This window comes from Lactuca virosa, chromosome 6 (genome assembly GCF_052849685.1).
Source record: "Lactuca virosa cultivar CGN04683 chromosome 6, Lactuca_virosa_CGN04683_v6, whole genome shotgun sequence".
NCBI lineage: Eukaryota > Viridiplantae > Streptophyta > Magnoliopsida > Asterales > Asteraceae > Lactuca > Lactuca virosa.
Window position 1 is genome coordinate 29,023,468 of NC_136431.1, and position 15,720 is coordinate 29,039,187.

At 30.3% G+C, this 15,720-nt stretch overlaps 3 protein-coding genes across 3 annotated transcripts; all 3 read left to right on the top strand.

The window, feature by feature from the left end:
* The first annotated feature begins 511 nt into the window (after window positions 1-511).
* Window positions 512-2,435, top strand: LOC145121409 (replication protein A 70 kDa DNA-binding subunit B-like). The gene is made up of 9 exons (XM_079057159.1): window positions 512-658; window positions 781-1,048; window positions 1,155-1,245; window positions 1,322-1,443; window positions 1,545-1,629; window positions 1,720-1,855; window positions 1,925-2,014; window positions 2,063-2,133; window positions 2,221-2,435. Exons 1-9 carry the CDS (start codon window positions 512-514, stop codon window positions 2,399-2,401), a joined length of 1,191 nt encoding a protein of 396 aa, XP_078913285.1. The 3' UTR covers window positions 2,402-2,435.
* A 26-nt stretch (window positions 2,436-2,461) lies between these two features.
* Window positions 2,462-10,737, top strand: LOC145121410 (uncharacterized). Its single transcript, XM_079057160.1, has 12 exons — window positions 2,462-2,625; window positions 2,733-2,801; window positions 2,885-3,117; window positions 5,546-5,688; window positions 5,808-6,035; window positions 6,334-6,573; window positions 6,724-6,804; window positions 6,949-7,149; window positions 7,263-7,701; window positions 7,799-8,517; window positions 8,804-9,786; window positions 10,258-10,737. The coding sequence occupies exons 1-12, from the start codon at window positions 2,476-2,478 to the stop codon at window positions 10,735-10,737; spliced, it is 3,966 nt and encodes a 1,321-aa protein (XP_078913286.1). The 5' UTR covers window positions 2,462-2,475.
* Window positions 10,738-10,757: 20 nt separating this feature from the next.
* On the top strand, window positions 10,758-11,690 carry LOC145121411 (uncharacterized). Its single transcript, XM_079057161.1, has one exon. It carries the CDS (start codon window positions 10,758-10,760, stop codon window positions 11,688-11,690), a length of 933 nt encoding a protein of 310 aa, XP_078913287.1.
* Window positions 11,691-15,720: the final 4,030 nt, after the last annotated feature.

Genomic DNA, 15,720 nt, shown 5'->3' on the forward strand with positions numbered 1-15,720 from the left:
TAATTTTTTTTGTCCCCTAACTATTTATGATTTTTCTATGAGCAAGGGGCAAAAACGTCATTTTTACAAATCTGTTGGCTATTTAACACGTCTGGTCCATATTGACCTAAATGTCTATTTGCATATCTTCAATCTGCAGAACCGACTTTGTTTTACTGTTTTATGTAAAAAAAAATGAAAATTCCATTTTATAACAACTTCAAATAAAGTAACTCTCCTCGGAAGATACCGAATACAATTTTTTCCCCTACAATATGGTGAGCCTGTTGAACATCGTATGTTTTGATTATAGTTGTGGGACACTTCTGGTATCTTCGGATTACTCATGTTATGTTTAATACCTTTGTAAACTAATATAATTGTAAATTAATAAGTTTTAGTCATTATGATTTCTCTCTAACCTTATTTGACAGTTTTACACATTTGGTACATGATTGACCTAAATGTTTTGTCATTTATGCAATTAAAATGGTGTTTTCTTATGTTCATTACTACATTCTTGCATACATTAATGGAAAACAGGAAGATTAGCATGATAAGTGAGTTGGCTCTCTCACAAGATGACTATACCATTAAGGTCCGTGTCATTCGTTTGTGGAGACAAACTTCATGGAATCAACAACTTCGTATGATTGGCATGATATTGATGGATGAAATGGTATGTTATAACTTACGTATGTTAACTTACAATTATATGTATGTGTATTATAACTTACATATTTTATATATCATTACATTTATTGTATGCTTATTAATTAATATTTGATTTTTTATCTTAAGGGCTCAAAAATTGAATGTAATGTGGACAAACCATTTGCATCGCTTCAAGGAAAATCTTTTGAAGAATATGGTGATTACTACATTCATAAACCCACATTATGGTTAAATGAAGGTGCTATAAAGTTTGTTGACGGTCCACACAAACTCTATTTCCAGTATAACACGAAGGTAACTAAATGCATAGATTTTTGCGGGCCACAGAATTCTTTTGATTTTGCAGACTTCCAACAACTTCATGATAATGCAATAAACCCAAAAATTTCATTTGGTTAGTGCATTTCCTTTCAACCCATTCCTAATGGATTAAAATATTTAAATTTCATTTTTTACACCACAAAAAAACATACTTACATTTTTCCTTTTGTATAATATAGATGTTATTGGAAACGTTTTCCGGTGTTTTCCATTGGAACCTGCAAAGGATAGACAGGAAAAGAAAATCACATTCAAAATGGAGGATTTAGAGTGGGTTTCATTTTTTATACCTATAATTACTCTTTTTATTATATATTTTTTTAGTAATTTTCATCATTTTTTACAGAGGACATGAAGTTTTTGTTACCCTATGGGGAAGGTATGCTGATGAAATTAATGCATATGTCTCTAAGCATACCGGTCATTTTGTATTGCTTATTCAATGTGCTAAGTTGAAGCTTGTCCGAGGTACTTACTTAGTAAATTGTTAATTTCTAATATTTATATTAATAACATATCTATGATATGAATTTGTTAACATGTGGAAAATTATTAAATTTCATTTTCAGATCGTCCTTATGTCAATAACACCTACTTGGCCACAAAACTTTATATTGAAGATGACACTGAGGAGATAACAACTTTCAAAAAAAGGTTATGTGAAATTTCTACATGATTTCTCATTACGTTTTAATGTTTCAATAATATAGAGTTATACTATCTAACATTAATTATCTTAATTAGTTTACAAGCAAAAAAAGGCTCTTTGACTTCCTCGGTTTCACGTACCTCGAGTTCATCCATCATGTATTCACTACATGATGACTTTCTTCAAAAAAACTCTTTTCACCAAATATCCGCTATTCACGAATTGAACGAAGTATATGAATTATTCTTTTTTTATTTAGTTAATTCAACACTTAAATATTTAATACACCTAATATCATAGGGAGGTTGTGCGGTAATTCTTGGCACAATAAAGATGTTTGAAGATACACGGAACTGGTATTATAATGCTTGCAAACATTGCAAGTCAAAGGTTCAAATAGTTAAGGTTTCAGATGAGACGGTCAATGGCTTGGACTAGTTAGAAGAGAAAGAGATTATGGTTTGTACAAATGAAAAGTGCAAGGACAAACTTATTACTGCTGAACCAAGGTGTGTAATAAATATTAACTTAGTATATTATTCTTTAATATTATTATATTTAATTTAAACTTTTAAAATTTTTATGTGTTTTTTTAGTTTTATGATCAAAGTTCGAGTTCAAGGTTTAGTTGGTGTTGTGAGTCTTACGATCTTTGATCGTGAAGTCAGAAATATTCTGAAATTATCTGCTGCTGATTTATTATCAAAATATGAAAGGGTATATGTTTCTTATATGCAATACCATCTTGCTAAATACAACTTAATTTTCACACATTGATTTAATTGTTATTATTTATTAATATATTTTTGTAGTTTGGCAATACAAGTCAGTTTCCTATTGAGTTGAATGCCATGATCGACAAAAAATTGGCTTTCAAGATTGTTGTCAAGACATTTAATGTTTCAAGATTTGGTCGTTCTTACAACATTTCCAAAATAACGGATAATGTTGACATTATTTCTGCTTTGGAGAAAATTGAGAAAAAGAGTAGGATTGAACAGGTAACTATACACCAATTTAATTAATTTAAAACATACATATTTTGAAAATACTATTTCCTAGATTCCTTAACCCAACATACTGTTTTATTTTATCATTAATTTTATAGGACATGGATACTGAATCTGTTAATATAATTGGCTCAGAATTTGCATCTCAAGAAACAGTGGGTTGTAAGGTAAACTACATTACTACATCATTTACTCTTATATATGTTATCCTTTATATTACTAAACAACATTATTTCTTTTTTTATTTAAGGATGATATTTCCCACACTGCTGATAATACCCCTGTGTCGAATATTCCCTCTGGCATATCATCAAGAACAATCAACAACCTCAATTCACCGCCTACAAGTGCCAAACGTAAACTTGTAGATGTTTACGATCTTCATGATGACGTTTATGAATCAGCAACGAAACCTAATGCACCCCGTATTGGAGATGGCAAAGTTGGTGGAACAACAAAATTGTTGATTCCTAAAGTTGAAAAGTGATCATGTTTATGAAGACAATAACTTCGATCTTTCTTTGCTACTCTATGCTATTTTCTTAGACATTTTTTTTAATATTTGGCACTTTTACTTGCATTTTATTTGGGATTTTAATATTTAGTGTTTGGTACACTATGAATATTCATTCGTGTTAGGTTTTACTTTTTCTTTTATTATAAGCAACTTGGATTTGACTCTTTATGGGATCATTATATTGCACTTTATATTTGGACATTACATTCATATTTTCTTCATAATCGTCTTTTATATTTCGGTTAATAAAGGCATTTTTATTAGTAGTCTCTTTCACATCCTACAACAAAATTTAACCGGTCATCCAAATACAAAGAATTTTTTACTCTTATTATTGGATATATATTTAAATCTTCACAACTTTCTTTTACAGTCCATGATTCTTATACATAATTTGACTTGATGTATAAGTAATTTTATGCTACATTTTAAATCTCATAATTTGCATAGTCAATTTTGTTATTTATATCAAATACTAGCCTAAAGCTCGTGTTTTACACGGTTTGACAACTTAAAATATCAAAAGTAGAAATGTTGTATAATGTTATAAATAACAAAAATATAGTCACCACTATGGCCACTATAAGTGATAAAATAATAATTTTATAAATAACAATAGTATAGTCGTATATTACAATTTTCCAAAACTTTTAATTGTGATATGATGCAACAGATGTTTATTTTAAAAAAGGAAGATATTTGTTTTCATGAATTTTAATTTTTCTATCTTTATATAGTAGCTTAATTTATGGAATCCTCATTTACGTTTTTTTTTAAATCGATTTTATAATGTAAGAAGTTAGTGCCTAATATGCAGGAATTACGATTAGAATGACATAGAGCAATTATAATCATGAACAAATTTGGTCAATCCCTTTCAATATCATGCTAACTTGGGAAACGTTTCAAAGATTGATTCATGACAGCTAAAATTTTGGAATACTCTATAATTTCAAACCAAACTTTGATATCCTTTCCAAAAATAATTTTTATAAATTACTTATTATGTATAACTCATTCTAATTCATCTGTTATCACTGTCTCTTGAAATATTGAGTTTATTACAACATCGTGTTCCAAATTTTTGCATCATCACAGTGGAAAATCGTGTTTTCAATCACAATCACAGAGTTCAATCATTTCTGTAAGTTTATAAAAAACTACTTTCAAATTTTTTGTTTATCTTTTGTTTCTTTTTGTGTTTTTTTTAATGTGTGCGTTGTTTTTTTAACATCAGTTTATGTTTATCAATGTGTATGTGTGTGTACCTGCTTAACAGTTTTTATGTTCCTGTGTGTCCAACTTGATGATGAATTGCAGAACATTACAACTGACTATTCTTTGATAATGAACTACTATACCCTGTTTTCCATCCTAAGTCCTTGCTTTCAACATTGGGATTCAAACTTGAAACCATTTACAGCAATCTAATTAAAAAAAATAATTAACTGTTATGCATGTTTCTTTTCAACTGTGTTGTTTTATGTGTTTTCCTACTTATTTGAAAGTGGTTATATTTGGTTTGTGTGATGGAATGGAAACAGGAAAAATAATGGAATGATCTATTATCACTATTATTGTGACTTTTTATTGTTTTGATGTTCATTAATTAAATTGAAAAATACTAATACTTTTTGTTGTCCCCAACTATTTATGATTGATGTATGACCAAGGGTCAAAAGCGTCATTTTTACAATAAAATGTTCACTATTTTGCACATTTGGTCCATATTGACCTAAATGTGTTTTTGCATAGATTCAATCTACTTCCAATTTAAAAAAAATACATATAAATATACTTGACAACTTCAGTGGTTTCATTAAGCATAGCATGTAAGAAGACAAAAGAATCTTGCTTAACTTTTTTAATGAACGTATATCCATTTTACATAAGGGTATTTTTGTCATTTTCAATGAATCTTTCCGTATCTTTGTCTTATTAATCTCTTAATCTCTTGTGCTGAATCTTATATTAAACCAGGTCAAAAATCGACATTCTGGCAACACATTTGACGGCCTCATCTAAAAAACGGGTTTTCCTTCTCTTTTCTTATTTTTATTATTTATGAAATCCTTCCTTTATTTGTTATATCAAAATGAATATAAATTTTTTTGATGCAAGTATTAATATATATGCTTATCTATATTTTCCTAAATCTTTTAAAATTAAGTTTTTTGATAAAAATCTTATTTTAGTTGTTATGTTAATATACACTTCTTTGTTGGAAGTCTTGATTTTTATTAATGTAAAGTATACAATTCATAAATATTACCAAATTTTAACTACTATATATTAATCGTATTAATGTCTCCGTTTATTATAATTTTCAATTTTAAGTTTTAATGAAATTATTGTCGATATACTTTTTATTACATAATTTTTTTTGTTCTTAAGCTACAAACACGATATGGATTCAAACGAACATAAACAAAGGCGCAGATATAGAAAATTATATTTAGATCAACGAAGATCCAATGTTATGTCCAACTTGTCATTTGGTAATTCTTTATCTACATCTCAATTTACTTTCATATTCAGTAATGTTTTATATGTAACGGCTGTTGAACAAATATTGTTTTATATCTTCTGACGTTTTATCTCATATAATCATCGCATTTTCTAATTAGCCATTCTTATTATTATATATTCAATGTAGGTTATTCTCGGCAACATTTATCATCTTCAAACAATTGTACACATATTCGCGATGACAATGAAAATTTGAATCCAAATATATCATCCGCATATCAACATACAAGTTTCCAATCTACTTCAACTTTTAATATTAGAAATGCATTGTCTGATGCTGCTAGAGAGAACAGAAAACTTAGAAAATTATATTTGGATAAGAAAAGATCTAATCATATGTCTACATCATCTAATGGTATATCGTTTTTTATCGGATAGACTAATTTTTATTTTATACTATATTTTTAATCTCACACAATCCTCTGGATCTTAAATATTATTATGTATTACCTACGCTCTTTGCTACATTACAATTAATTAAACATTATTATTTTATAAATCGCTTATATATATATATATATATATATATATATATATATATATATATATATATATCATTTCTAATTATATCATTAATTTTTTTTTCTTATTATATGTAACTTACACTTATTTGTATCTGCATTATAACTTACATATTTTATATTATTTTACAGTGCTTTCTAATATAACTACCAACATTCAAACACCTTCATCAACCAAGTTTGTCAATATTGTTGGTAACAATGAAAATGTCAGCCCAACTTTGTCATGTGGATATCAGCAAACACGGGTTCAGTCTATTTCGAATATTTATATCGACAGTCCATTGTCGAACAAGGCTAAAGATAAACGAAAAGAAAGGAAAATTTATTTGGATACAAGAAGATCCAATCACATGTCCACCGTACCAATCGGTATATGATATATATCATGCATCTTACTAATTAAATTGTATCCATATAAACTTATTCTAAATAGTGTAATAAGATACTATGTTATTTTACATGTTTCTTAATTGTTCCCTAATTAATACATATTTATATGAACTTATCTTTTATTGATAGGTAATATTGGTCGTGATCAACAACATTTTCAATATGCTTCTGATTTTTTTACAAGAACTCCGTTGTCCAACATTTCGAATGGTACGACTACGTTTATATTCAACTTATTGTTTGTTACTATATATGGTACACATAAAATAATATGTATTCATTTTTTTATTATTTTTTATTTTTTATATATTTACTTTATAAGTTTAATACTAATTGTCATACTTTTATTGTTAGTAAATGCACAATATTCTACCTTGTCCGGTGACATGAGAGCTACGAATTCATCTTCAGTCACTCAAGCTTCTTCCAGCAATTTATCATGCAGAAAACTAAATAGAAAAAGAAAGATTCCAAATATATCTCAGATACCCATTTTGGACCTAACATCAGATGAAGATTTACGTGATCAACAAATCCGTCAACAGTTAATATCAGGTATTGCAAAAGGAAAATATTAATTTTTATTTATAATCCCCTTTTATATTTAAATTATTACTTGTTGCAACATTAAATTATTTCAAAGTTTTACAAATGTTTTTATTAAACAGATTACTTGGACCATGGTGACCAGACATTTGTGTGTACGATTTGTCATGCACAATTATGGACATATGAAGCTCTTAAAGGCAATACTTCCGGAAAGAAAACTTCTTATTCCATGTGTTGTGGTAACGGAAAAGTCGAGCTTCCTCAATTAAAACAAGCTCCAACAAATTATCAAAATCTCTTTCGTAATGTTGATCCAAAAGGAAAAAATTTCATGAAGAATATTCGTCGATTCAATTCGATGTTTTCCTTTACTTCAATGGGTGGAAAAGTTGATTCTTCCATTAATAGGGGCAATGCTCCATATGTTTTCAGACTTAGCGGTCAAAATTACCATTGTATGGGAAGTCTTTTACCTATAGACGGATCCACACCAAAGTTTTCACAACTATACATATATGATACTGAAAATGAAATAACAAATAGACAACGCGCTTTCAGGTATAACTTTATTAATTTTTTTATAAACCATTACTTTTATAATTTTGATATAATTATTTACTTGCTAAATTTTACATATAACCGTTGTTGTTAACAGTACACAGAACGAAGGTTGCACATCAACTTCTCATTCTCTTGATATTGAAATCATTAGATTTTTGAAGGACATGTTGGATTCGACCAATGAGTTGGTTAAGTGTTATAGAATGGCCAGAGACTGTTTTGATGAAAATCCTCATATAGATCTAAAGTTACGTCTTATAGGAAGAAGGCAACAAGATGGAAGGACATATAACTTACCTACTGCTTCTGAGGTTGCTGCTTTAATTGTTGGTGACATTGGCGATGCAATTGATAATAGAGATATCATCGTAACAACTAAATCAGGAAGTCTACAACGTATAAACGAATTACATCCGGCTTACCTTCCATATGGAGATGATGGATATAGAGTTGATATACCTCACAGGGATGTTGATCCTTCAACTAATACCAAACGTCGTTTCTGTACAATGAGAGAATTCTTTGCTTATAGAATTCAAGACAGAGTTAATGTTTTTTCATTAATTCTTAATTCAATAAGGCTTTTTCAACAATTTCTGGTTGATGCTTATACGATGATTGAAACTGAGAGACTATATTACATACGCAACCAGCAAAAAGTTCTTAGATGCGAATCTTATGAAACTTTAAAAAGTGTACAAAGTCATGGTAATACTGATATTTCCAATGTTGGAAAACGTGTTATCTTGCCTTCTTCTTTTACGGGTGGTGCACGCTACATGATGCAAAACTATTTAGATGCCATGTCGCTTTGTAAGTTTTTTGGATACCCAAATTTTTTCATAACCGTAACATGCAATCCAAAATGGCCTGAAATTAAAAGGTTTCTAGCTGACACCACACTTAATCCCGAAGATAGGCCTGATATCCTTTCTAGATGATTCAAAATTAAGTTGGATTCTTTGATTAAAGACTTAAAGAAGAAGAGGTTATTGGGTTTGGTCAAAGCAGATACCATATATTACAATAATAGTGTTATTAAAATGTTTTTTTTATGTTTTTTATTATCTTATAATATTATATTTATTTAAATATACAGTTGTTTATACGGTGGAGTTTCAAAAGCGCGGTCTGCCTCACGCACATATATGTTTATTCATGCACCCTGATTACAAACTCCCTACTGTTGAACATATTGATCGAGTTATTTCGGCAGAAATTCCAAACAAAGATGATGATCCAGAATTGTACTCACTTGTCAGTGAGTTCATGATGCATGGTCCATGTGGTTCTGATAATCCAAAATGCCCATGCATGAGTGAAAACAAGTGTTCGAAAAACTTCCCGAAGCCATTCTTGGAGAATACTTCCGTTGATTCAAATGGTTATCCAATGTATAGGAGACGTAATGATGGATCTTTTATAGAAAAGTCAGGTGTTAAGTTAGACAACAGAAGTGTTGTTCCATATCACAAAACCCTTTTGAAACGATATCAAGCTCATATTAATGTTGAGTGGTGCAATCAAGCGGCTTCCATCAAATATTTGTTTAAATATATTAACAAGGGTCCTGATCGGGCTACTGTTGAAGTTGCACAAAACAACAACGGAGGTGATAATGATGATGCTCCGGTTGATGAAATAAAGAACTACTATGATTGTAGGTATTTGTCTGCGTGTGAAGCTTCGTGGCGTATATATGGATTTGATGTTCATTACAGATATCCTTCAGTTGTAAGGCTTCCGTTCCATCTTCCTGGAAAACAAAATGTTGTATACGGAGCAGATGATGATATTGAAGATGTCCTCAACAAACAATCTGTTTCTTCTTCGATGTTCTTATCTTGGATGAGCTGTAATGAACATAATGAGGATGCACGAAAACTTTCTTATGTTGAGTTTCCTACAAAATTTGTATGGAAACAAGAAGATCGTTGTTGGGAGCCAAGAAAGAAAGGGTTTTCTATTGGGAGGATTCACACAGTTTCACCTAATCTCGGTGAAGCATATTTTTTGAGAATTCTTTTAAATAAAGTCAAAGGTCCAAAATCATTTCCAGATATTCGTACAGTTAATGGACAAGTATGTCCTACTTTTAGGGATGCATGTTATGTTCTTGGACTTTTAGAAGATGATAGAGAATATATTGATGCCATCGAGGAAGCAAGTCATTCAGGATCTGGTTATTATTTACGGTTTCTATTTGCAACTATGTTAAAGTCTAATAGTTTGTCTAAACCATGTTATGTTTGGGAAATACTTGTCAATACTTATCCGATGGAATTCTCTACAATCAACGAATAAGATTAAAGTCTCCAGGTATTATTATTTTTGTCATTCATTACATTTTGTACATTACTTATATAATTTTTAAATGCTAAATATACTATTATTTGAAATTTATATGTTTCTTATAAATATTTAAAAGTTTTTTTATACACATTATTTTTATTACGTGATAATTGTCTGTATTTATCTTTTAATAATTAACTCTGCAATTGTATAGGTTTATCCCTTAATGACGATCAACTTAAAAACTTGACGCTATATTAGATTGAAAAAATTCTACTCCAAAACAATTCAAGCCTTAAAGATTTTGTTGGGATGCCTTACCCTGATCATGATTCGATATCTTCTTCAAACAACCGTTTGATTACTGAGGAGTTAGATTTTGATATGAACAGTCTACAACAAGAATCTCATCAACTACTTGATTCATTAACAATTGAACAACGATCAGTTTTTGATGAAATCATGACAGCTGTTAAACAGAAAAAAGGAGGTGTGTTTTTTGTTTATGGCTATGGAGGTACCGGTAAAACTTTTCTTTGGAAGACTTTATCTGCATCTATAAGATCTAAAGGTGATATCGTTTTAAATGTTGCTTCAAGTGGTATTGCTTCATTGTTACTAACCGGAGGTAGAACAGCACACTCACGCTTTATAATTCCTCTAAATCTAACTGAGGATTCCTTTTGTTCTTTTGCACCGGATAGTGATGTAGCCGAATTGTTAAAAAAAAAACATCTTTGATTATATGGGATGAGGCACCTATGATTCATAAGCATGCATTTGAAGCCTTGGATCGTTCTTTGAAAGATATATTGAGTTGTGATTTTCGTGGAAACTCAAAATTGCCATTTGGAGGAAAAACAATTGTCTTTGGAGGCGATTTTAGACAAATTCTACCAGTTGTTCCTAATGGAAGCAGGCAAGACATTGTGAACGCTTCTTTAAGTTCCTCTTATATTTGGTCAAGTTGCAAAGTCTTAACATTAACAAAAAACATGAGGTTAAGTGTTCTCACATCTGATATTCAAGAAACTGAATCTTTTGCAAAATGGATTTTGGATATAGGAGAAGGAAAAGTTGGTGGTTTGAATGATGGCGAGGCAATTATTGATGTTCCCACATATCTTCTCATTGTTGATTCAGTTGATCCTATTGGTTCTTTAATTGGATTTGTCTATCCTTCTATTGTTGAAAATGCCAACAATCCGATTTATTTTCAAGAAAGAGCAATCCTCGCACCGAAGAATGAAGTCGTTGAAGAGATTAACGAGCGTTTGTTAAAATTATTTCCAGGAGATCCACAAGAGTATTTAAGTTCAGATACTCTTTCTCATGCTGATTTTGTTCATGATGAAGTTGATGAAACTTTATACTCTCCTGATGTTCTAAATGGTCTTAGACCTTCAGGTATGCCAATTCACAAGTTGGTTTTAAAAGTCGGTGTTCCGGTTATGTTACTAAGGAATATTGATCAGAAATGCGGATTGTGCAATGGCACGAGGTTACGGGTTATTGCATTGGGTAAACGTGTTATAGAAGCTGAAATAATATCTGGAAGTAATATCGGAAACCGTACGTTTATTCCAAGAATGTCTTTGACGCCTTCGGATAAAAGGATTCCTTTCATATTTCAAAGACGGCAATTTCCACTGGCTGTATGTTTTGCAATGACAATAAATAAAAGTCAAGGATAGTCACTATCGAGGGTGGGGTTGTTTTTGAGACAACCGGTATTCACTCATGGACAGTTGTATGTTGCATTGTCGAGAGTTAAAAGTAAAGTTGGATTAAAGATATTAATTTTAGATAAAGATAGTAAACTTACCAACACGACATCTAATGTTGTATTTAAGGAAGTCTTTGGAAATTTGTAATTCATAAAAATAGGTGTCAATATTTTAATAGTTGTTTTTATTATTATACATTAACTTTACTTACTTATTCATCACTTTGTTTTTTTATATGTAGCAAATTTTAATTAATTTGTGTTTAATGTTTACATCATTATTGTCGTCATCATTTTACAAATATGTATCATTTTATTAGATATATTGAAATAGTAACTTTATTCATTATAGGATTTTGTATTTATGTAAAATTATTACAAAAAAACATGTAATTCTTGACAATTTATATTAATTTTTTAATAAAAACCCGTGTAATACACGAGTAAAACAATAAAACAATACCTAAGCCTCCACGTGTCAATCGCTCCACCCCTTCCCATCGAGTTTTCCCGCCCACAATTTCTATGTGAATTTCCGAAATTGCCCAGAAACTAATTATTAACCCCTTGGCATTTTGCCTTCTGTATTTGAATTTGAATTTGAACAACACAATCCCAAAAATCCAGGCATCAAATTAGTGTTCTCCTGAAATCTCTCACAGTTTGCCATAAGACGCCTGTATACTATCTTTTTAAATTGGTTTCAATCGAATGAAATCATCAATCTGTCCCACAAAATCAGGGACTATGTGTATCTGACGATGATACGAGGGACCAAATCACGACTTTCATTCCCTTTTCTTCTTTCGGTTTCCTTTTCTTAGTTATTCTTAGTATCCCTTAAATCAGCAAAAATCAGTGTATTTCTCTTCTCCTCCTCCACTGCCTCCACCATGAAAGAGGTCAAGGCTTGCTCCCTCTAGGTCGCGTTTCAAGGCTTGCTCCCTCTAGGTCGCGTTTCACTCTTTTAATGCCACAATCCATTCAAAACGTAAGATTTCATCGTTTCCTAATTAATTTGAGTTGATTAGCATGATCATGAAGGTAAACATTTCTAAATTTATTCCTAAATCTTATGTTTTAAACCCCTCACACACCCTCTTGCTTATGTTTTAAACCTCTCACACACCCTCTTTCTGGTTTTCTGCCATATTTTCTATCTGATCCCTTGATTTTTGAGATTGAAATTTTGAAATTTGAATTCTCTTTAACCTCATTTGAATTTAAGAATCAGGGATGTAGTTCTATCCAAATTTGAAATCGGTGGACTAGGGCTTCTTTCCACGTCATATATACCTTGATCGCTGATTCCAATTTGTTGCATATACAGCTTCAATCGAACGTGTGGTTTTTGTTAACCAGTAAACACATTTAATTTTGTTTTCTCGATTTATAAGTATGCATTTTTTTAATTTGATGGCATTATTTCGACAAATGAAGATGTTGGTTGAACTCTTTCAAATCGGAATGGAGATGCCAGAGAAATTAATTGGAAGTACTACATGGTGTTGCATGCCATCTTTTCTTTGTCGGCCTTTGCCCTCATGAACTCTTTCAAATCACTATAAGAAAACCAAATGCTTTCTCTTTTTTTTTTATCTGCACATATGCAATACGTCAATTCATTACAAAAGCTCTCTTCTACTTACTTATTTCTGACTTCAGATGAATCAAAGGTTTAAATTGTATTGATGAAAAAATCTATTCATCATGTGGCTGCTAAGTAAAACCTTGAGATGAATCATTGTTTGAAGTTGGCAATTCAGTTACAGATCAATTAATATCAGCAATGGTTGATATTATAATACTTTTATTTATTCTTAAAGAGTGTGTAAAAAGCAGGGCTTTATGCTCATCTTCGAATTGGACTTTATATTTTTGCTGAATGGATTTTGAGGTATGTTTTTTTAATATTTTACATAGTTTCCCTTCTTAGATTGGTAATTCTTTTTTCCTTTAACAAATACTATTTATGTGAAATTTTTACAAGGGTCATTTTGTGTTTTAATCTTACGGAGGATTACCATTTTGGGTGAAGTATGTTTCTGAGATGTGTTGAAAGGTATAAGCTAGACAAGGTAATATAAATTAAGTAGTATTTAATAGGTTTTATTGTTAGACTGTGAACATTGCCTTTGTTGAATCGGTATATTGTGAACCGATGTGATGGGTAGGGGCGTTAGTAACTGTCAATTGACAGTTACAGTATTGTTGTACGTATATTTGTGGGTGTAATCAAGATGTAAAGGTTGATTGTTGTGGTAATAATAAAAGGGTATGCGTTTTTTACAGAGAATCTTATCACAGCAATCCCTCTTCTTCTTCTTCATATATCTCTTGCAACTTTGTTATTCAATTATTGTTTGTTTCTCTGGTTTGTTTCCAACAACATGATGAATAAGAACTCATAATGATCCTTTTTCAATGTAACTAATATCCATGGTGAATAGGTGGATGTTGGGTTGCCAGCTTAATTGTCTGATGTTGGTTTACTAGAAATATAGAAATCTGCAGTTTATATGAGAAAGATGGTGGATTTGAGGTTATGAAGGTAATCTCATATGTCGTCCCTCTCCAACAACCCTTGCCACCACAGCAAAAAACGTCACCTTCAATACCATCAAGGCCTCTCTCTAAACCTTATCTTAAATGTGTTTGTCGAATGAAGTTAATCATTTTATTTGTTAAATTATATTTGCATCTGTGTGTATTTGGGTCCATCTGTGCATATTTTTATGTTTTTCTATGTAAATGTATTAGTTTGGCTATTGGTGTGTACCGGTATGTTTATTTGGTCAAATGTAAAAGTAGGTTGCCTAAATGTACAAGCTCCAAGGACATTATGTGCAATTTTAGTTAGGCGTTTACAAGCTAATGTAGTTGCTCAACAAGCATTGATTGCAAATTCTATCATTTTGAATTCGTGTTAATGTTTTGATTTTTTTTAATGAGATATATAACATTATTATTGGGTAAATCAGAATTAATGATTTTTAAAATGTGAACAATATGAATGAACATACTTTTTCATTTGGTTGTGTGTATTTTCGTGATAAAAAGATTTAAAAATTATGATTTGATGGAATTTTTTGATTAGTTGCGGCTTGAATGGCTCTCCAACTTCTATATATTTGTAGTTTAAAAGTGATACGTGAATACCTCTATAGGTTCATAACACTATATTTTTGGAATGGTGAAATATGAGATATACTCTATAAATTTATTCCACTGTCACGTACTCTAATTTGAACTTTTAGCTAAATTTTTCTATAGATTTGAAACTGAAAGTCACCAATGCTAATAATCAACAATTAATACAAAAGTTTTAAAATATGTTATTAATTTATTAAAATTTTAAAGGGCTATTTAGGTAATTTGCTCTAAAATAGTTGTCATATAAATCAAATGATCATGTGATTTTAAATTCTTTTTCAGGTGGTTTGTGGTTCTATTATGTATGAAATACTTGTGGGGTATTCACAATCTCAACATTGCGTTTAGAAGGGTAAATTGAACATTCTGAATTACATTAAAAAAGCTCTAAATCATACATTCAACTATTTTATGTATTTATAAACAATCGTATTTTAATTTGAGCATTATAAGAAACAATTTTTCATGATTTTTTTATTTCCAATCTATGAAGGCTTGCATAAATGTTTTTTAGTATGTATTTGAAATGGTTAATTGTTCCATTGCACTTTGGCTTAATGATTAGAGAAATTGAGATTGTTACCGTCACTAATTTGTGCAAACAAAAAAAAATAGAAAATTCTAAATATACATCTTCTTTTAACTGTTGATTCAGATGTTCGACATGTGATGCTATCATTTCTACTGTTATTACTAAAATTGGATACAAGTATGTAAATATATGTATGTAACTACATTATTATCGGTCTTAGTTTCTCTATCTTTATATTGGTCGTTGTTTCGATCATTTCTTAGAACTAAGAAACTAATTTGGAAATCCAGTTCTTTATCTAATTGTAGATAAT

What these genes read in the sequence shown, in the direction of transcription:
- LOC145121411 (XM_079057161.1), top strand. Translation starts at nt 10,758, where the DNA reads ATGATTCATAAGCATGCATTTGAAGCCTTGGATCGTTCTTTGAAAGAT.
- LOC145121409 (XM_079057159.1), top strand. Translation starts at nt 512, where the DNA reads ATGGAAAACAGGAAGATTAGCATGATAAGTGAGTTGGCTCTCTCACAA. An exon ending in TGATATTGATGGATGAAATG is followed by an intron (nt 659 to 780) that starts GTATGTTATAAC and finishes TTTTATCTTAAG; the next exon opens with GGCTCAAAAATTGAATGTAA. An exon ending in ATAACAACTTTCAAAAAAAG is followed by an intron (nt 1,630 to 1,719) that starts GTTATGTGAAAT and finishes TATCTTAATTAG; the next exon opens with TTTACAAGCAAAAAAAGGCT.
- LOC145121410 (XM_079057160.1), top strand. Translation starts at nt 2,476, where the DNA reads ATGATCGACAAAAAATTGGCTTTCAAGATTGTTGTCAAGACATTTAAT. An exon ending in TATGTCTACATCATCTAATG is followed by an intron (nt 6,036 to 6,333) that starts GTATATCGTTTT and finishes ATTATTTTACAG; the next exon opens with TGCTTTCTAATATAACTACC. An exon ending in TTCGTACAGTTAATGGACAA is followed by an intron (nt 9,787 to 10,257) that starts GTATGTCCTACT and finishes ACGCTATATTAG; the next exon opens with ATTGAAAAAATTCTACTCCA.